This window comes from Arvicola amphibius, unplaced genomic scaffold (genome assembly GCF_903992535.2).
Source record: "Arvicola amphibius unplaced genomic scaffold, mArvAmp1.2, whole genome shotgun sequence".
Taxonomy (NCBI): domain Eukaryota; kingdom Metazoa; phylum Chordata; class Mammalia; order Rodentia; family Cricetidae; genus Arvicola; species Arvicola amphibius.
The window spans coordinates 17,756-40,701 of NW_024582315.1; the positions used below are offsets into that span (position 1 = coordinate 17,756).

The window sequence follows — 22,946 nt, forward strand, 5'->3', positions numbered from 1 at the left end:
TGATCTTTTCATCTTTTTTTAGCTTAATGCTTGATGTAAATCCAATAAGAAATCAGGCATATTTATACAGTAAAATAAATGAAAAAAGTGATCAAAAAAGAAAGGTTCAAAAACACTTGTATCAGAGAATGTATTTAAAATTCATTTCCTGAACTTTGAAAATTATTTAAAACATTGCATATTTTGATTAAATTTTGAATAAATTTAGAAGTCAGTGTGAAGTTCTCTTTACTATAACAGTGGTAAGGATTTTAAATTATTACTGAGGAACTATAGGAATTTTACTTACCTGTATTCATAAGAGTAAGGGGAAAGACATTCCAGTGATGCACAGGTAGTGATGCTGCAGATGGATCTGATGCAGCTCCTCACTAATTTGGTAGCTGGCAGTTACAGTAGCAGGATCTCTGTGGTGGTTTACATAGGACTATTTCCCACAGCCTCATATGTTTGAATGAGTGGCCATTTGGAAATGGCACTACTTGAGGGGGGATATGGCCTTCTTGGAGTAGATGTGGCCCAATTGGATGAACTGGGGGTTTATTGGGGAATGGGCTTTGGGGTTTTGAAAGCTCAAGCAAGCCCAGTGGCTCTCACTTTCTTCTTGCTGCTTCATGATTCAGATGCAGAACTTTCAGCTGCTTCTCTAGAACCATGTATGCCTGTGTGCCAACAAGCTCCCTGCCATGATGATAATGCACAAAACACCTGAAACTGTAAACAAGCCCCCCAATTACATGCTTTCTTTGTAAGAGTTGCCATGGTCATTGTGTCTCCTTACAGCCATAGAACATTGACAAAAACAGAGACATTATCATAAATTTGGTCAAAGTAAGCAAGGTCCAGTAGTAGGAAGGATAAAGATGATAATGAAGGTAAATGCAGGAACAAAAAAGCTCAAGAGAGAAGCATCTGCAGATGAAGTTATTTATTAAAGTTGTTATGAAATGAACATAGCATTTATTTTATGAATGAAAAAATTTGATGTAACCATTTTTCAAATATATGACATGGAACTTTTGTTTTTTACAGGTTCAAAACATTTTTCTGAAGATGTAATGGAAAAGCTGGTTTTAGTATTGGCAAATCTCTTTGGAAGAAAATATATTCCAGCCAAGTTCCAAGATGCTAATATAAAGTTTTATCAATCAAAAGTAAAATCTTCTGATAAAATTAATTAATAATAGTACATAAATTCTGCCATAATTAATTCAGCAGCAATAGGATTTAATGAATCTAGAGTAGTTAATGCATTTTATATACTAATTTGTTCCTTTTGGAAATAGTGTGATGTTTTTCAATAACTCAAAAGTCCCTCTGTGAATGTGTTCAATGGTTATATACATTGTGGATAAATAGGAAGGAAGTACATTCATGATTTTAATTGATTCCATTCAAATGCAGTATTAATGAAAGGGGCTGGGAAGTTAACTTGATACAGTGCTTGCCATGCACTCATGAGGATCTGAGTGTGCATTCCTAGCACCTATGTGAAGAGATGGACATTGTGATATGTCTTGTAATCCCAAAACTGCAAAGTCAGAGAAATGTGGATCCCTGGAGCTGCCTGGGGCGGGATAGCCTAATGGAGAACTCTCAGTATGGTGAAAGACCTTGCTTCAAAATATAAGGTGGAGCACCCGCACAGATATTCATGTTCACACACACATGAAATGCAGATAATTATACATTTAAGCCCCAAAGTCACCCTCATTGTTAAATTGTGTCTGGAGATGTGACTATGTCACAGTGTCATCTCTGAGAAAGCATTACAGAGTTGTCTGGGAAACCATCCCTTGACTTCTGGAGTCTAAATCTTAGAAACAGCTCTCCAATTTTAATATTTTCATCTTGCTTGGTCATTTTTGAAAATGTGCATTTGTCTATTTAATTAAACAGTTGCATTTATTTCCATGAGGTTGTTCATAGCACTCCTTCTGCTCTTCTTGGTGCTTTGCGTTGATTTTCTTAGCGCCATCCATGTAACTTCCTGCTGTAGCAGTGATGGCATGGATGAGAAACGTGCAGTTCCTGTCTTCGCAGTTCTTCAGGTCTAGTCTAGAAGTCTTAAGTGAAGATGATTTGTGGGGGCATACTTTATATGTTGTAGTTTACAAACACAAACCTACAAAAAATTAGAGATACAGAGCTTTCATGTGTACAGGTTAAAAACTGATCAACAGTGTTAGCCCAACGAAGACAGTGAGAGTTTCAAAACCTCTTAACCAGGTGCAGTTGATTCTGAGCCTGAAAAGATGCTCTATATTCTTTGCTCTACAAATGCGTCCCTAGATCCTTTGAAATTACTCATGAGTCCAGTAGCTGTTGAGTACGTGCTTCTGTTCTACAAGAGCTGTTTTCATCAGGGAGCATCAGAGCAAGTGTTATGAGTAGAGCATTTGCTCTTTCAAGTGCAAGTAAGAACAAAAAATTTAACCTCATTTCAATCAAAAAAAAAAAAAAAGAAAAAGTAGCTTTATTGCAAACAATAAAGTTATACTGTGTGGTCTTTTACCTTCATTGCTTGAAATTCTCAGGTTTTAAAGAAGGTGATCTCTGCTCTCTGAAAAACCTTTGGCATTTAGGTGTTCCTTGATGACCTCCCTGAGGACTTCAGTGAGGCCCTGCTTGAGTACAACACTCAAGTGACAGAGGACTTTACTACTTTTCTGCGAATTGTGTCTCGATTCGCTGATATGAAACAGGAATATCAACTCCCCTTCTCAAAAATTGGTAAGTGTGTTTCAGTTCCCTGTGGCTCAGTTTAGTAATAATCCTGCCCAAGGACATGTAATATGGATGCTAGGGATGCAGGCCGTTGGCAGTGCTCCAAGTCTCCAACTCTACCGTTTTTTGTCTCAGAAGGCTGGCACTTCAGAAAAGTCAGCTTGCCTTAGAATAATTGTTTTTTTCTGCTATGAAAAAAAATGTTAAACAAAAGAAAGTTGGGAAGGTTGGGACTGACAGTTAAAAGGGTAGTGGAGAATGAAACTAAAACCAATTTGAATCATTTTTAAATGGTTTTGATTTTTAAACTGACTTTGGGTCAGTCCTAGAAAATGGAGCAAGGATGTCTCTGAGACAAGAGAAACCAGAGGAATTCTTTCTTTTATTATTTTTATTTTTAAAACAATCTTGTTTTACATACTAAGACCAGTTCCCTCTCCCTCTCCTGCTCTCCCTACCTTCTGCCTCCCCCATCCACTCCTCAGAGAGGGTGAGGCCTCCCATAGGGTGTCAACAAAGTCTGTCACATCACTTGAGGCAGGACCAAAGCCCTCCACCCTGTATCTGGGCTGATCAAGGTGTCCCACCATAGGGAATGGGCTCCAATGAGCCAGTTTATGCAGTAGGAAATAAACACTGGTCCTTCTGTCCCTCACAAACTGTCCAAACCACAGCTGTCACCTGCTTCAGAGGGTCTAGTTCAGTCTTGTCCAGGTTCCACAGCTGTTAGTCCAGAGTGAATGAACTCCCGCTTGCTCAGGTCTCCTGTTTCTGTGGGTATTCCCATCATGGTCTAAAAACAAAAACTAAAGGAAGAAGAACAACAAAAGAGATCTATTTCAATCTGTTCTGGTCAGAATTCACAGGTAAGGAACATGAAGACTCACCACTTGTGTCTCACCTGATGAGCTGCAGGGAAGGAAGGAAGGCAGTTTCACCATTTGTTTGTCTGTCTGGAAACTTTGATGTGGATTTGCTTCATCCAGGAGTTTCAGATAATGTAAGTAAAGAGTGATGTTCAGGCCGGGCGGTGCTAGCGCACGCCTTTAATCCCAGCACTCGGGAGGCAGAGGCAGGTGGATCTCTGTGAGTTCGAGACCAGCCTGGTCTACAAGAGCTAGTTCCAGGACAGGCTCCAAAGCCACAGGGAAACCCTGTCTCAAAAAACCAAAAAAAAAAAAAAAAAAAAAAGAGTGATGTTCATTAATCAATCTCTCGGGACGTTTGCTCCAGTCTAAGTGGTGTAGTAAAACAGACTGCTGTCGAGGCTGTGGAACGCTAGCATACAGATGATAAAACATTGTACTTTCCATTTTAAGAAAAATATTTTTATTTATTAATTTTCCGAGCCTGATCACAGATAACAGTTTTCCCTCCCTCCCTTCTCTCCTCCTAGTTTTCCTTCCAACGTTCCCTCTTAACCTACCAGCCATATACTCTTTCTTTCCAAAAAATTGTGGGCCTCCCATATATATCAGTTAGTCAGGCATATCAAGAAAAAATAATTTTACAAAAAAAATTTTTAGGAGTTTTTATTTATTTATTTTGCATGGATGATTGCAAAAAACTGGTTGGATATGTAAGAGATTGGTAGTTACATATGTTGAATAAACACTTCATTTTTAAGCATTATAGTTTCCTTTCCCAAGATGGATGTGATGGCTCATGCCCATCACATAACTGGGGATGCTCAGCATAACTGGGGATGCCGAGAAAGGAGGACTGCTACATTTTGGACTATTACATAGTGAGTTTCAGGCAGGGCTATAGTGCCTTTCTGTTTCAAGATGGGAAGGGAATGGAGGAAGAAGAGGAGGAAGGAGAAGACAATAGCAAAATAATTCTGCTTTCCATTTATTATACAATTAACACAATTTATGAAATATAACAATCACCTTTACTTCCTTTTTACATGTAATATTTCGATGAAAATTCAGATGGGTGTTTACACAATAAGAATTAGCTAGAAAGGTATGAGTCTTGTTGCTGCAGTATCAGCATCTATTAGAAGGTGCATGCATGAACTCATTCCCTCTCACCTTCATCAGCATCAATTAGAAGAGACATTGGTGAATGCAGGAGCTCGTTCTCACTCATCCTCACTGCCCATGGAGTTGTAGAAAGCAGTTTTGCTTCAGTTTCCTTCATTTTGAAACAGCTGGCATAGGGATTTATACTTATTTTACTTGACCATAGCCTGCCTTTCCTTGACCAAATCCACTTTGTATAAATTGTTTTACTAGAATAAGTTGCCATCTTTAGAAATATCACTTACTTGTAGTATTTGCTAATTTAGTGCTACATTCTAGTGTCTCTGGGTGGCTCAGGAAGAGAGGAATACACATAGTAGAAACCCATGAACTGAGGACGCATGCCTCTCCTTTATTTCATTTCCTTGTGCTCCACTAAAGTTACCCAAATTTCCAAATTCTTCTGAAAATAATTCATTTTCCAAATGACTATTTTTATGCTTGTGTTTTATCATATAAAAGAGAAGGAATAGTTAATTGTGCTCCCCTAAAAGTATCTTTCCTTGTGTTTAGTTTAATATCTGTAAGATTCATCTATGTTTTTATAGTTATTACTAACTATCTCTTACAACTTAAATTAATCCATAATTCTTAGATCTTAGTAATGTGGTTTGGTTATTTTTCTCAGTACAACATTCTCATCTTGTTTCACCTGCTTCTGGATGACAACTGCTCCTCTGCCATTTGTCTTTCCAGAATTCTTTTAGTCTGGCTGCCCCGCCTATACTTCTTGCCTGGATACTGGGCAATCAGCATTTTATTAAACCAGTACTAGTAACAAACCTTCATAGTGTACAGCATTTCTTCCTTTTTCTTTTCAAAACAAGACCCAGAATCTCATATCTTTTGTTTAGCTTTTTTCCTGAACATTGCCCGTAGAAACTCGTAACCAACACACTAAATAAGGACAAACATTCATTATAACATGAGGGCCGGCTTGTTGAGGCTTCTGTTCCACCCAGTACCCCACAGCTGGCAAGTCCCAAAGAAAATCACACAGAGGTCTCTATAAGTTATAAAACTGATTGGCCCATTAGCTCAGGCCTTGTATTAGCTCTTATAACTTATGTTACCCCATTATTCTTATCTATGTTAGCCACATGAATCTATCTTTTTCAACAGGGCAGGTCACATCCTACTTCTTTGGTGGTCTGGGCAGGAATAGGAGGAATGGACTTCCTCCTTCCCAGAATTCTCCTGTTCTCAATAACCCATCTCTACTTCCTGTCTGGTTGACCTGCGTATACTTCCTGCCTGGCCAATCAGTATTTATTCAAGACATGATTAGCAGAATACAGGCAATTTTCCCACACCAATTCATAATCCATTTTTTGGGGGGGATGTGGGCATAGTTTTATAGGCTACTTCCTGCTGGTTATCTTACAGGGACCCAAAGAAAATTTAGGATTTTCAAATTTTGTCAAGTCTTGGCTGGAGTAGTCTGTGTGACTAAAACATCTCAGCCAGCATCCTCTGTTCTGGATGCAGAACTCAGAAGAAACTGTAACAGAGGTGCTCTAAAATGATGGATATTTGTTCCCATTGGCGATGTTTCAGGGGTTTCTTCAATCGAACCTTATTTTTCTTAACCAATATTAAATCCACATCCTCTTGTTTCCTGTGATAACAAAAGCAAAACTTCTTCTCCAAACTAACATATCTTTTGACTTGAATTTTGAAGTCAAGGCATTTTCAAAGTGTATAGGTTGGATTAATCCAGCAGCATTAATAAGCAAATGTCTTTTAGCAGCTATTGCTCCATCCTCAGCAAACAATTCAATAACAACAATATCTTTTCTGTTTTTCCATGACGTTTTTCTTGTTCTACTTCTTTAATTTTTAATTTTTAAGTTTTTTTTTTTACTTTTTTGAGACAGTATCTGTGAGCGTGTTTGGCTGTCCTGGAACTCACTCTGTAGATCAGGCTGGCCTCGAACTCACAGAAATCCACCTGTCTCTTGCCTCCCAAGTCCTGGGATTAAAGGCATGTGCCACCAAACCCAACTATCTATTTCTTTTATTATATCTATTATTTTTAAAGGACTTTCTTTATCTTCTTTTCTCTTTTCTTTCTTTTTTCTATATTTATTTATAAATACAATGTAAACCATTAGAGGTTTTTTTGTTCTGCCTGAATCTTTTTCTGACCACACGAGTCTTTAATCAGCTAAGAGGCATAACTAGATTTAAAGTAGTGACTTTGGCAGGTAGATCTGCCCCACTCTGTGTCTTTCTGAATCTAGCTTAATGATAGAGGTACTTACTGGCAGGAGTCACGTTTTTTTGCCATAATCTGTGTAGTTCCTAAGTCTATGCCACCACCAAGAAGCATGCTACGCACTGTTCATGAACACCATTTAAGTATTTTGTGGCAGGCCCCTTAAAAGAGCTGGAAGGTTTTTGCTGCTAACTCTGAGTCAGGAAACCTTTTAAAAAATATTTATTTATTTATTTATTTGTTTATTTATTTATTTATATTTAATTAAAAATTTCCACCTACTCCCCTCCTCACATTTCTTTCCCCTTCCCCCTCCCTCTCCAGTCCAAAGAACAGTCAGGGTTCACTGCCCTGTGGGAAGTCCAAGGTCCTTCCCCCTCCCTCCAGGTCTAGGAAGGTGAGCATCCAAACAGACTAGGTTCCCACAAGCCAGTACACACAGTAGGATCAAAACCCAGTGCCATTGTCCTTGGCTTCTCAGTCAGCCCTCCTTGTCAGCCACATTCAGAGAGTCTGGTTTGATCACATGCTCCATCAGTCACAGTCCAGCTGGCCTTGGTGAGGTCCCATTAGATCAGCCCCACCATCTCAGTGGGTGGGTGCACTCTGGGTGCACTCCTCGTGGTCCTGACTTCCTTGCTCATGTTCTCCCTCCTTCTACTCCTCATTTGGACCTTGGGATCTCAGTCCAGTGCTCCAATGTGGGTCTCTATCTCTAGCTTCATCCATCGCCAGATGAAGGTTCTATGGTGATATATAAGATATTCATCAGTATGGCTATAGGATAGGGCCATTTCAGGCTCCCTCTCCTCAGCTGCCAAAGGTTCTAGCTGGGGACATCTCCATGGACACCTGGGAAAACCTCTAAAGTCGAGTCTCTTGTCAACCCTAAAATGGCTTCCTTAATTAAGATATATATTCCCTGTTCCCATATCCACCCTTCCTCCATCCCAACCGTCCCATTCCCCCAAGCTCTCCCCATCAGTCCCTTCTCACTTTTTTCTTCCCATCTCCCTTTACCCCCTCCCCACCCTCACCACCAAGTTTCCAATTTTTGCCTGGCAATCTTGTCTCCTTTCAATATCCAGGAGAATAACTATATATTTTTCTTTGGATTCACCTTCTTATTTGACTTCTCTAGGATCATGAATTATAGGCTCAATGTCCTTTATTTATGGCTAGAATCTACTTATGAGTGAGTACATACCATATTCATCTTTTTGGGTCTGGGTTACCTCACTCAGGATAGTGTTTTCTATTTCCATCTATTTGCATGCAAAATTCAAGATGTCATTGTTTTTTTTACCCCTGAGTAGTACTGTAATGCGTACATACTCCATGCTTTCTTTATTCATTCTTCCATTGAGGGGCACCTAGGTTGTTTCCAGGTTCTGGCTATTACAAATAATGCTGCTATGAACATAGTTGAGCAAATGCTTTTGTAGTATGATTGGGCATCTCTTGGGTAAACTCCCAAGAGTGGTATTGCTGGATCCTGGGGTAGGTTGATTCCAAATTTCCTGAGAAACCGCCACACTGATTTCCAAAGTAGTTGCACAAGTTTGCATTCCCATCAGCAATGGATGAGTGTTCCCCTTACTCCACATCCTCTCCAGCAAAGGCTATCATTAGTGTTTTTGATTTTAGCCATTCTGACAGGTCTAAGATGGTATCTCAAAGTTGTTTTGATTTGCATTTCCCTGATCGCTAAGGAGGTTGAGCATAACCTTAAGTGTCTTTTGACCATTTGAACTTCTTCAATTGAGAATTCTCTGTTCAGATCAGTACCCCATTTTTAATTGGGTTAATTAGCATTTTAAAGTCTAGTTTCTTGAGTTCTCTATATATTTTGGAGATCAGACCTTTGTCTGTTACGGGATTGGTGAAGATCTTTTCCCAATCAGTAGGTTGCCTTTTTGTCTTAATGACAATGTCCTTTGCTTTACAAAAGCTTCTCAGTTTTAGGAGGTCCCATTTATTCAATGTTGCCCTTATTGTCTGTGCTACTGGGGTTATACATAGGAAGTGGTCTCCTGTGCCCATGTGTTGCAGTGTACTTCCCACTTTCTCTTTTATCAGTTTTAGTGTGTTCAGATAGATATTGAGGTCTTTAATCCATTTGGACTTGAGTTTTGTGCATGGTGATAGATATGGACCTATTTTCATTCTTCTATAGGTTGACATCCAGTTCTGCCAGCACCTTTTGTTGAAGATGCTTTCTTTCTTCCATTGTATACTTTTAGCTCCTTTGTAGGAAATCAGGTGTTCATAGGTTTGTGGGTTAAAATCCGGGTCTTCTATTTGATTGCATTGGTCAACATCTCTGTTTTTGTGCCAATACCAAGCTGTTTTCATTTCTGTAGCTCTGTAATAGAGTTTGAAGTCAGGGATGATAATGCCTCTGGAAGTACTGTAACATGAGGGGGTCCAGGCCTGCTTGTTGGTTGGTTTCTGTCCTGCCTGGTACCCCACAGCCAGCATGCCCCAAAGAAATAACACAGAGATCTCTATAAGTTACAAAGCTGATTGCCCCATTAGCTCTAACCTCTCATTGGCTAACTTTGACAACTTAATTAACCCATTTTTCTTATCTATGTTAGCTATGTGGCTCAGGACCTTTTATTTCTCATTTATTTTTATTAAAAACTTACATTTTCTCCCCTCCTCCTCCCCCTTCCCTCCCCTCCCTTCCACCCATAACCCCACTCCTCCCCTCTCCAAGACAAAGAGCCATCAGGGTTCCCTTCACTATGTTAAGTCTAAGGTCCTCCAGCTCCCCCTAAGACCAGGAAGGTGAGCAACCAAACTGACAAGGCTCACAGTGAGCCCATCCATGCTGTAGAGTTCATGCTCATTGCCGTTGTCCTTGGTTTCTCAGTCCTCCTCCACCGTCAGCCACATTCAGAGAGTCCAGTTTGGTCCTCTGTTCTATCAGTCCCATTCCAACTGGACTTGGTGGTCTCCCGTTAGATCTGTCCCACCGTCTCAATGGGTAAACGCACTCCTCACGGTCCTGACCTCCTTGCTCATGATCTCCCTCCTTTTGCTCCTCATCAGGACCTTGGGAGCTCAGTCCGATGCTCCTATGTGGGGCTCTGTCATTTTCTCCATCCAATGGCAGGTGAAGGTTCTATGGTGATATGCAAGATATTCATGAGTATGGCAATAGGATCTGGACATTTCTGGGACCCTCTCCTCAGCTGCCCAAGGACCTAGCTGGGGGCGTCTTCCTGGACACCTGGGAACCCCTCTAGAGTCAAGACTCTGCCAACCCTAGAATGGCTCCCTTAACTAAGATATATAATTCCTTGATCCCATATCCACCCTTCCTATATCCCAACCATCCTATTCCCCCAAGCTCTTCCCATCCTCCACTTCACACTTTTATCTCCCCATCCCCCATCCCCCCATCCCACCCCACCCCCATGTTCCCATTTTTTTCCCATTGCCCCATTAGCTCTAACCTCTCATTGGCTAACTCTCACATCTTAATTAACCCATTTTTCCTGATCTATGTTAGCCATGTGGCTCAGTACCTTTTTTCAGTGGTTGTAGATCACATTCTGCTGCTTCAGTGATCGGGGCAGGAGTGAGAGGAATCAACTTCCTCCTTCCCAGAGTTCTCCTGTTCTCATTACATCATTTCTACTTCCTGTCTGGTTTTCCCACCTTTACCTCCTCCCTGGCCAATCAGCGTTTATTTAAAACACAATTGACAGAATACAGACAATACTCCCGCACCAAAGTACCTTTGTTATATAGGATGGTTTTGGCTATCCTAGGTTTTTTGTTTTTCCTTATAAAGCTGATTATTGTTCTCTCAAGTTCTGTGAAAAATTTTGTTGGGATTTTGATGAAGATTGCATTGAATCTATAGATTGCTTTTGGTAGAATTGCCATTTTTATGTTGATCCTCCCAATCCAAGAGCAAGAGAGACCCTTCCATTTTCTGGTATCCTCTTCAATTTCTCTCCTCAAAGACTTAAAGTTCTTGTCAAATAGATCTTTCACTTCCTTGTTTACAGTTACCCCAAGATATTTTATGCTATTTGTGGCTATATGAAAGGTGATGCTTCTCTGATTTCCCTCTCTGCTTCTTTATCGTTTGTGTATTGGAGGCCAGCTGATTTTGTGGAGTTGATCTTGTATCCTGTCGCATTACTAAAGGTGTTTATCAGCTATAGGAGTTCTTTGGTGGAGTTTTGGGGTCACTTATGTACACTATCATATCATCTGCAAATAATAAAAGGTTGACTTCGTCCTTTCCAATTTGAATCCCCGTGATCTCCTTAGGTTCTCTTATTGCTATTGCTAGAACTTCAAGCACTATATTGAAGATGTATGGAGAGAGTGGACATCCTTGTCTTGTTTCTGATTTTAGTGGGATGGCTTTGAGTTTCTCTCAATTTAATTTAATGTTAGCTGTCGGCTTGCTGTATATTGCTTTTATTATATTTAGGAATGAACCTTGTATTCCTAATCTCTCTAAGACCTTTATCATAAAGGGGTGTTGAATTTTGTCAAGTGCTTTTTCAGCATCCAATGAAATGATCATATGTTTTTTTCCCTTCAATTTATTTATATGATGGATTATATTGATAGGTTTTCATATGTTGAACCAGCCCTGCCTCTCTGGGATGAAGCCTACTTGATCATAATGTATAATTTTTTGGATGTGTTCTTGAGTTCGGTTTGCCAGTATTTTATTGAGAATTTTTGCATCGATGTTCATGAGTGAGATTGGTCTGTAATTCTCTTTCTTGGTTAAGTCTTTGTGTGGTTTTGGAATCAGGGTGACTATAACTTCATAAAAGGAGTTTGGCAATGACTCTTCTCTTTCTATTTTGTGAAACACATTAAGGAGTATTGGTATTAGCTCTTCTTGGAAGTTCTGGTAGAATTCTGCATTGAAACCATCTGGTCTAGGGCTTTCTTTGGTAGGGAGGTTTCTGATGACAGCTTCTAATTCCTTGTGGCTTACAGGTCTATTTAAACTGTTAATCCTGGTCTTGATTTAATTTTGGTATATGGTACTTGTCTAAAAAATTGTCCATTTCTTTCACATTTTTCAATTTTGTGGCATACAGGCTTTTGTAGTAAGATCTAATGATTCTCTGAATTTCCTCTGTGTCTGTGGTTATGTCCCCCTTTTCATTTCTGATCTTATTAATTTGTGTGTTCTCCCTCTGCCATTTGATTAGTTTGGATAGGGGCTTGTCAATCTTGTTGATTTTCTCCAGGAACCAGCTTTTTGTTTCATTGATTCTTTGGATTGTTTTCTATGTTTCTATTTTGTTGATTTCTGCCCTCAGTTTGATTATTTCCGGTCTTCTACTCCTCCTGGGTGAATCTGCTTCCTTTTTTCTTGAGCTTTCAGCTGTGCTGTTAAGTCTCTAATGTGTGCTTTCTCCATTTTCTTTATGTGGGCACTTAGTGCTATGAACGTTCCTCTTAGCACTGCCTTCATATTGTCCATAGGTTCGGGTATGATATGTCTTTATTTTCATTGAATTCGAAGGAGTCTTTAATTTTTTTCTTTATTTCTTCCATGACCCAGGGGTTGTTCAGTAGTTGGCTGTTCAATTTCAATGAGTTTGTAGGCTTTCTAGGGTTAGAATTGTTGTTGACTTCTAACTTTATTCCATGGTGATCCAATAGTACACAGGAAATTGCTACAATTTCTTTGTATCTACGGATGTTTGCTTTGTTACCAATTATGTGATCAATTTTTGAGAAGGTTTCATGTGATGCTGAGAAGAAGGTATATTCTTTTCTGTTTAGATGGAATGTTCTATAGATGTCTGCTAAGTCCATTTGGTACATTACATCTGATCATTCTCTTATTTCTCTGTTACGTTTCTGTCTGGTTGACCTGTCCATTGGTGAGAGCGGAGTGTTAAAATCTTCTACTATTAGAGTGTGAGGCTTGATGTATGCTTTGAGTTCTAGTAATGTTTCTTTTACATATGTGGGTACTTTTATATTAGGGGCATAGATATTCAGGATAGAGACTTCCTCCTGATGAATTGTTCCTGTTATGAGTATAAAGTGTCCATCTCCATGTCTTCTGATTGATTTTTGTTTGAAATCAATCTTGTTAAATATTAGTATTGCCACACTTGCTTGTTTCTTTGGTCTATTTGATTGGAAAACCTTTTCCCAACCCTTTACTCTGAGGTAGTGTCTGTCTTTGAGTTTGAGGTGTGTTTCTTGTAGACAGCAGAATGTTGGATCCTGATTTCATATCCATTCTTTTAACCTGTGCCTTTTTATAGGTGAATTGAATCCATTTATATTAAGTGATATTAATGACCAGTGGTTTTTTACTCTGGTTATTTATTTATTTAATTTTTTTGGTGGTAGAGTTTGTCTGTTCCCTTTCTTTGAGTTGTGCTGTTGGAGGGTTGTCAGATGCTTGTGTTATTATCGGTGTTGTTGGCTTCCTTGGTTTGTGATTTTCCTTCTAGTATTTTCTGTAAGGCTGGGTTTGTGGCAATGTGTTGTTTAAATCTGCTTTTGTCCTGGAATATCTTGTTTCCCAATTGATACTGAATGCTAGCTTTGCTGGGTATAGTAGTCTGGGCTTGCATCCATGTTCTCTTAGTGTCTGCAGCACATCTATCCAAGACCTTCTGGCTTTCATGGTTTCCATTGAGAAATCAGGTGTAATTCTGATAGGTTTCCCTTTATATGTTACTTGACTTTTTTCCTTTGCAGCTCTTAATATCTGTTCTTTATTCTGTATGTTTTGTGTTTTGATTATTATATGGCATGGGGATGCTTTCTTTTGATCCAGTCTACTTGGTGTTCTGTAAGCTCCTTGACCTTCATAGGAATATTCTTCTTTAGGTTGGGAAAGTTTTCTTCTATAAATTTGTTGAATATATTTTTTGGGCCTTTGAGCTGTAATTCTTCTGCTTCTTCTACCCCTATTATTCTTAGGTTTGGTCTTTTCACTGTGTCCCAGATTTCCTGAATGTTTTGTGTTAAAAACTTGTTGGATTTGTTTTGTTCTTTAATCAGTGAGTTCATTTCCTCTATAGTATCTTCAGTGTCTGAGATTCTTTCTTCTATATCTTTTATTCTGCTGGTAATCCTTGTCTCTGTTCTTTACCCAGAATTTCCATATCCAGCCTTCCCTCGGTTTGTGTTTTCTTCATTACCTCCATTTCATTTTTCAAGTCTTGAACTGTTTCCCTACCTGATTGATTGCCTTTTCTTGTTTTTCTTGGGTATCTTTGAGAGATTTATTCATTTACTCCTCCTTTTTGTTTGTCATCTCCATTTCTTTATGGCAGTTTTTCACCTCCTGTTTAAGGTCCTCTATTATTTTCATAAAGTTCCGTTTAAAGTCGATTTCTTCCATTTCTTCTGAAGTAGGGTGTTCAATTCTTCTTGTTTCAGGATCCCTGGATTCTGGTGATGTCATGTTGCCTTTCAGGTTGTTGGAGGAATTCTTGCATTGGTGCCTGCCCATCTCTTTCTTCAAATGGAGCCAGGAGAGTCTTGGTGTCTTGATCCAGTCTTTACTGTGACTGACTGTCTGGGTGAATCTCCTCAGTGCAGGAGCAGGAACTATTCCTGTCTGGATGGAACTCCTCAGCACTGAAGCAGGGATGCCTGGTAGCCCCCTCTGGGTGGATAGCCTGAGTGCAGGAGCAGGATTCAGTTCCTGAGCCAAGGAACTTGCAGACAATAGGGCAGGCTTGTGGGAGGCAGGGTTGTGTGTAACAAAGAAACCCCTGCAGCAGGAACTGGGGGAAGAGGGGCTGTGCTCTCTTCTGGGACAGGCTGCCCTGGGATAGCACACACTCACCCGTCAGGATTGAACTCCTCAGCACTAAAACAGGGATGTCTGGTAGCCCAAGGACACTGTGGACAAAAGAGCAATGGTGGGGGCAGGGCAGGGACGAGTAGAACACAGAAGACCCTTCTGCACAAGCTGAAGGTGCTCGCACTCACTTGAGGGGACCTCCAGTACTGCCTGGCAGGCAGACACTCACCCCTCTGGGTGGATAGCCTTAGTGCAGGAGCCAGGAAGCCTTTTGTTAAGGAGCCCAGTCTCTGTTTGTTGCCATTAAACAGAACCTACAGGAGTATGGATGGTTACCTAGAAGCTACACTTCATTCTGTTCTTATCTGTCTAGAATCCTTTTCTTTTAAAGCAATCTCAAGCTTTATGTGGACATTCTTATCAAACTTTTGGGTGCCATTTATAGACAGAAGTTTCTGCCCTACCTGGCTCCATGGTAATCCAATCCCAAATAAACACATCCAGGCATATATTAATTATAAACTGTTTGCCCTATTGTCTAGTCTTACTATTAACTAGCTCTTACAAGTTAAATTAACCCAGAATTTTTATCTATGTTTGGTCACATGGTTTGGCATGTTTTCTACAGCATTCTCATCTTGCTTCCTCTTATTCTGGATAACAACTGTGTCTCTGACTTTCCTTTACCCAGAATTCTCTTAATCTGGTTTTCCCACCTATACTTCCTGCATGGCTACTGGCCATTCAGCATTTTAGTAAACCATTATGAGAGACAAATTTTTACAGTATACAAAAGTATTATCCTATAACATATTTTGACATGAAGTTCTAATTTGTTTTCTACATACCATAATACTTCATAATATAAAACTATACATTGTTCTGCCTTCTGTCTGTATTTTGTCTGTTTTTAATTCTCTGTTGCTACAAACAGTTGGCATTAATATCTGGTAATGTGTATTACTTTCTCTTAAATATAACTTTCTGGGTCATTAGAAAATAGAAATATTAAAATGTTCATGTCTACTACACATGACTCCCAAACCCTTTTTAGTGTTGTAGAATAATTGTTAAAGATGTGTTGCATTTCTTTATGCTGTAGAACATTTGTTTACTAATGGAACTATGGATTGCATTCTTTTGTGTTGCATTTGTTTAACTCTGTTAAGCTGTTACTTTGCCTGTGTAAAACACTGAATGAACTAATAAAGAGCTGACCAGCAAATAATGCAGGAAATGGATAGGTGGGGCTTCCAGGCAGAGAGAATAAATAGGAGGAGAAATCTGGGAAGAGATATGAAGGAACAGGATAAGGAGTAGGATAAGGAGCAGGACTTCAGAGGCCAGCCACCCAGATATACAGCAAGCCATGGAATAAGAAGTAAAGAAAGGTATACAGAAATAAGAGAAAGATAAAAATCCAGAGGCAAAAGATAGATGGGGTAATATAAGTTAAGAAAAGCTGCTAAAAATAAGTAAAGCTAAGGCTAGACTTTCATAATTAAGAATAAGTCTCTGTGTGATTTATTTGGGAGCTGAGTTTCAGGCCCCCAAAGACCAAAGAGTAAAAAGTAAACAAAACAAACAATTATACTCTAGACTGTAGTCGGGCCTGTTTACAGTGTCACTAGCCCTATATCAGAACTCCTGTTGGTCACATGAGGCAGAGATTTTGCAAAACAAACAGAGGCAGAAAACCACATATTTGCTTTCTTCTCTTTTTTATTGTTTTTGTTCTATCCACTCTACTTTTTTTAAATCTGAATGTTGATTCTGAAAATCATTATACTTGTTCCGTTTAATATTCTCTTTGGACTTGCAGGCCTCCTGCCCTGTGAAACCCCATGTGCAAAGTTATTCTCTGAATTGTTAAGGAGACCTAAAAATTTTCACTTATCTTTTCTTTCCTAGTCAGTGTTGCTCTATTCCAGGCAAGGTGAACTTGCCATTGACATGCTCTGGGGACAATGCTCTTCGCAGGTGGAGTTAATCCATACCCTAGGATGCTCTGCCTCAGTGTGTGCAGAAGGCTGCTGCTCTTCTGCCGACAGAGTGTTCTTGAAGAGCATTGATGAAGATGAAATTACTACAAGTTCTAAGTTAAAAGCCTTCTCTCCTTGTGAATAACCATTCAAAAATTCTATTTCTTAAGGTCGTTCTAAACACAATTGGTATCAATCACACCCAAGCCCCTGTACTGTGGCCACACGGATTTGATACTACAGGAAGAAAATTGCCACTTGATGCATATGCACTTGACTTCTATAAGCATGGATCCCTTAGGGGATTAGAACAAGACAATAGGTATGTTCCTTCCATATAATTCCAAGAAACGGTTAACCCTTCCAAGTATGTTAGATTTTCACTTCCAGATTGATGGCAAAGATAATAACATACTATACTATTTTTTCCAGTTTGTCAGCAAAACTTTGGCATTTATACCAACTGACAACCTAAATATATACTTAAAATATATCTTTGTAAATATTCAAATATAATATATCTTTATATTATAGTTCTGCATAAGCATAATTTGGTATTTTAATGACAAGTAGCAATCTGGTATTTCTTAAGGCCTGAGAGAATATAAAGTATCTAATTTTCATATCTGGTTCTGAGACAGTTATTTTAGTTTGTTGCCAGAGAAGCCATTCTATAAGAATAAGAAGAACCAAGCATTATTTAGGTCACTCTGCACACAATTACTGTGTTTTGGCCAAAAAAGTTGGACAGTCAAAGAAGAAAACTGCCATGTAACACATATGATCTTACCTGCTGTAAGCAAGGATCCCTTGTGAGGTTTGTTCAGGTAAAGAGGTATCTTCTCTCTTGATAACTTCAAGAAATAATTAGTTATGCCAAGTATATTAGATATTTATGTCCAGAGAAATATTGGCCCAAGTGCTAAACACTTACATCTAGAGGCAAATACACTAAGTAATTAAATATATTATACAAAATATATAATAATTAAATATATAAATTCAATATATATAAATATATGTGTGTGACATAAAAATTTGAACAATACTTATTAAGTTAAGGTATAAAAAGTTCTGATAGTCCTCAGAAACCTAGAACACTCTTGTCTATTCAACCTGATTTATTATCGTCAAGAAAGTAGTTGTTGTGTTAGCACATAATAATTTTTAAACTTATTCATTGATAATCTCATAATTGTATAAAACAATATAGTTATACTTCATTCACATCTTTTATCTCTTCCCAATTGTACCCCTTAAGCCTAGCAAATCATCCTCCCATTTTGAGTCTTGGAATTTTGTTTTCATTCATTTTGTGACCCATTGAGTCATATGAGGGCTGCCTGCATTAGTGTGAGGGACAGGGTCCCACCAGTGACTATGATCCTGAAGAAAACAATTTGCCCTTCTTTAGCTCACAGACCCTATGAGCCTAGCTACCGCTCATCCACACCTGATGTTAGTGGTCCCTCTCTTGCACAGACCCTGTGCAGGAGACCTCAGCTCCTGAGAGTCATGAGTCATACCATGCCCAGAAGCTGGAATTTCACAGCACTCCCCTCACTTCCAGCTCTTAGTTTTTCTTGTCTCCTCTTCTGTGATGCCCTGCCTTGGTGAGGTGACATAGATGCTCCAAATAGGTATTAGTGCTCAGCAGTCATTTATCCTCAGCACTTGGACCAATTGTGAGCCACCCATTAAAAAAAAAAAACACAAAAACCAAGAAACACCCCCCCAAATCCAAAACAAACAAGTAAACAAACAAACATAGAAACAGCTTGTGTTAAGGCTAAGACAGCTATAGTTTTTGGGTGTAATCAATTATAGTAAATAATTTCACATCAATAATATCAGTTTTTCTGTTTTTAGGATACATCAAGGGGATGCTTACCAGTTATTGAAAGATTTTAACCTTACCATTAAATCTATAAGGTATGTTACATATGTCGTATTTTTCAGAAATTAATTTCAATTTTAAAATGTTGAGGGTTTTTTTTTCATGATCTAGGTATGGAAAATTATCATGGAGCCTGTCACACACCATTCATTTCCACATCTTAGAGGGCTTATGAATCCCCATCTACAACCTCTTGGTTATGTTCTGTAATATAATTATTTACATAGTACTTTGGAGATTAAGGTCCATCCAGAGAGAGTCTCAGACTCAGGCACTAACACTAACAAGAAACTAATCCAGAGCATCACTGATAACACATTCTGATGTTCCTAGTGGTCTCAATTGCAAAATCTTGTTAAACACACAATGTTTCTGATGTAACATCAGTTCTCCAGGTTATATCATCTGCTTCCTCTTGAATATCTTGCTACAACCTATATTTTTCTATGGGGTTTGTCTGACTGTCAGTACATAGTCACTTCCTCTTTTGATATGCAACAAAGCCCAGTTAATCACAAGTGATATTAAACTTTATATGAACACCCCATCCTTAGGCTCCATTGACCATGTGATGTCACCTAGTTAAATGATCATCATCCCAGTCCCTCAGGTCTAAGTGTATTTCAACACTTAACAGGGGTTCTTTATCTTGTCATGGGTATATTCAAAGCGATCATAAATATAACATTATTACATCCTTAATAAGCAATTATTTGTTTTACTTCCTTGATATGAGCTGAATTTGGCTTATATGAATTATTTATATTCACAGTGTGAAATTCAGGCATACAAGAGCAGAGGGAATAGCTTTGTTCATCTATAGCAGTGGTTCTCAACCTTCCTAATGCTGTGATCCTGTATTATAATTTCTCATGTTGTGGTGACCCCAACCACACAATTATTTCATCGCTACTTCATAAGTGTAATTTTGCTGCTATTATGAGTCATAATGTAAATATTTGATTTGCAGAATATCTGATAGATGACCTCCAAGTTCAGATCCCTGATCTATAGCATCTCTAGGTGAGATGGCACATAGTGATCCAAAGATAATCTTAAGAGCAACTCAGTAGCCTCCAGAGATAGTAGAGTTAAATCCAAAGTCAGGCTGAAAAAGAAAAAAAAAAACATTAATTAATTCATTCACCTAACCAATGTGGCTGCATCATTTGTTTGAGATACTTTGAAACATTTGAGGTACAAGGATTTTTCACTTCTGCTCTTATAGTTCTTGTATTAGCTACTTTTCTGTTGCTGTGGTAAGACACTGTGAACAAGACAACTTATAGAAAGAAGAAAGACTCAGTTTAGTTTATGGTACCTGACAAATTTGAGTCTTTTTCAGGAGGATAATTCAGGGTTACCTTTTAGAACTATGGCTGCATATTTTGAGCATCATGGACACAGAACAGTGAATATGAGTGTGGCATAGATCTACAGTCTTTCTATGTGGTTGACATGTCAGATTGTCTCAAAGTGTGCAACAGTGAGGGTGGTCAGAAATGAATGAAGGTCTGAATTAAGGAAACAGAAGTAATGATTCAGGACATTAATTCCACAAATACTTGTAATTGAAACATTGATACTGAAGTTCATATACTGGGTAAAGATGACCAAGGTTTAAATTGTTAATGAATCTCTTTCTTTCTTTTCTCTCTTACACATAGACAGACACACACATAAACACAGTAGATTGTGAAAGTGACATTTGTGGAGAAGTTAAAAAATAGAATTTGTATATTGTGGATATCAGAGGATATCATTCATGTGGATATCAGAAGACATCATCACAATGATTAGTCTGTAACTCAAGAGAAGTAAATTAATGTTGTAGATAGAGATTTCAGTTTGTTAATGAGTAAAGACCCAGGGAAGATGGATCTCTAGTAGGGGCAAAATATTAAACAATGAAAGGCAAATAAGATGTCAGATTGGGCTTTATTTCCGCCAAGGATCTCTATGAACTGTTCATTCTCTGTTTCTTCTTTCTTTTTTCACGCCTTTGTACCAGTTTCTTAATGCTGATGTAACAAGATGTCACTTAATGGTATAAATCTATTTAAATGCATCATCTTATTGTTCTGGGGGTCAAAAACTGGGTTTTGGGACACTCTGGTGGAAAACCTTGGCTCTTTCCCAACTTTAGGGCTTGTCTGCATCATTTTAGGGGTTCCCTGCTCACTATTTCCTATGTCTTTGAGGTCAGGAATGTTCAGCAGAGAGAGCTGAGACTGTGTTCCAAGTGTCCACATTCCACCCCTCTGACATCAGTTCTCACTTTCCTCACACCATGAGCACATTGGAGAAGTCCATTGGCTCCACCTAGAGGACCCCAAATAACCCTCTGCTTTCAATATTAACTAATACCTGTGGCCTCTTCTGTGTGGTAATTCCGCATTGACATGGAGCCTAACATGGTTACAGGTTTCTGGGGATTTAGGTGAGCACATCTGGATTAGATGAGGACCATTATTCTACTGGCCACGTCCCACTTTTATTTTTTTCTCACCTACCTAGAAAAAGAAATGAAGCTTTTCTTCCCTATTGTGGATTACAATATTTTATGGACACAGTACAGAAAAAAAAATAAAAACCAACCAGAAAATAACAAGAACAAAAACAAAAACAGAAACTCCAACAAAGTATGTCCATAAGATATACAGTGAAAAGAAAAGCAATTTTTGTTCTACTAATTAAGGGAGCAAGGATCCAAGGACATAGAATGTGGTAGCCTCTTAATTATCCTTTGTAATAAATACAGTACAGAACACAATCACTTTTTTGTTTTTATATACTTTTGTTTTTATATACATTAATTTGTTAATGAATTTGTTTTTTATCAGTATTCCTTGTACTTTGCTAATACTATTTCATCACTTTACAGGATAGCTTTTTAAATAATACTCATGACCCTTAGTAGACTAATAGTGTATGTATGTGTATATATATATATATATATATATATATATATATATTCTTCTATTTGCAGTGTCTCCTTACGTGAACTGTGTGAAAATGAAGATGACAACGTTGTTTTAGCATTTGAACAATTGTCTGAGTCCTTTAATGAGAAGTTTAAAAAAGTGTGAAAAGAAAAACTATGTAAATCACCTAAAATATCACCATATAAGCTTTGGAAGTTACATATATTTTTATTCTCATTGATGATCAAATAATCATACACAATGAAATGGAATGAGCAAGAGACTTGCTGTGCTTGGCTTTGAGCATTTTTGGTTGTACCACTTGGTGTGCCTAAGTCTTGGCTTCTTTAAATGATTGACTAAAAATGCTTATGTCTCCAAATTATTGTGGATTGAATGAGAAAATGCAGGATTTTGCATATATATGTATGAAGATTATTTTTGTACTCTGTGAGACCCAAACAAATATTGTATTTAAATACTTTCATTGTTACTGCATTAATATTGCAGTATTCTAAAATGTAATATATTCTTCCTAATAAACATAAAAAGATTATACTGCTTAGAGAGTTACCTATTGAAATAGTAAATCTTATTAAATAAGCTGCTTGTAAAATTATTTTTATTCATTTTTGTGAAGCTTTAAAAGAAACATATTCCCAATGTTTTGCTTCATTTTAATTGTATATACATGATTGTTGAAATAATGACCTCATTGGTTTTATTTGTGTGAAATATATTCATCTAGTAATTAACTTACATGGTATCATTCATTCTGTAGAATTATTTATATGGGATCATTCTTAATTGAGGCCTTCGCCTCAATTCTCAACTGTAGAATCTATCTGAAACCCTCAAATTGAACTTACAACACTGAATCCTCAAAACAAAGGATGAGTCTTTTCTGTTACTCGGGCATCTCACTGAACGATGCTCTTTTTGGTGTCACCATCAGTAGATTGTAGTGATTTAAAAAAATGGTTATGGTTCATTTATTCCTGAAGAAAAATAAAACTCTAATTATTGAAAATGAAGTAGCATTGCATGAGCAATGTTAGGAATCTCTGCCTTGGTGGTGGTGGTGTGGGATGCAGTCTAAACTTTCATCTAAACTAAACTAAACAGTTTAATTCTTTAAACGTTACAGCAGTACTGTAACCGAGAAACATTTAGGATCCTGCCTAGCACCTCCTAATTGCTACTCAGTGGATTGTTACAAAATGTGAAATTTATTGTCATGTTAGTTTTAACGTAATGCTTGTATTTAGGAGTCCAGATGGGAATAGAAGATGTCCCCCACCCCTATATGCAAAATCTAACCTGGCTTCTAGAGTTTTAGAGGAGTGAGCTCATTTTTGCTATCTGGGTCTTCTTAAAAGTGCAGGATTATATGT

At 38.1% G+C, this 22,946-nt stretch overlaps 1 protein-coding gene across 1 annotated transcript in view; it reads left to right on the plus strand.

The window, feature by feature from the left end:
- Positions 1 to 22,586, plus strand: part of LOC119805809 (probable ATP-dependent RNA helicase DDX60) — a 31,158-nt gene extending 8,572 nt beyond the window's left edge. Inside the window, exons 4-9 of the mRNA XM_038317612.1 lie at positions 1,033 to 1,154; positions 2,586 to 2,733; positions 3,585 to 3,727; positions 16,902 to 17,053; positions 18,601 to 18,663; positions 21,618 to 22,586. Of these exons, the coding sequence (XP_038173540.1) occupies positions 1,033 to 1,154; positions 2,586 to 2,733; positions 3,585 to 3,727; positions 16,902 to 17,053; positions 18,601 to 18,663; positions 21,618 to 21,717 (728 nt within the window). The 3' untranslated portion in view covers positions 21,718 to 22,586. The remainder of the gene's footprint in view (positions 1 to 1,032; positions 1,155 to 2,585; positions 2,734 to 3,584; positions 3,728 to 16,901; positions 17,054 to 18,600; positions 18,664 to 21,617) is intronic.
- Positions 22,587 to 22,946: the final 360 nt, after the last annotated feature.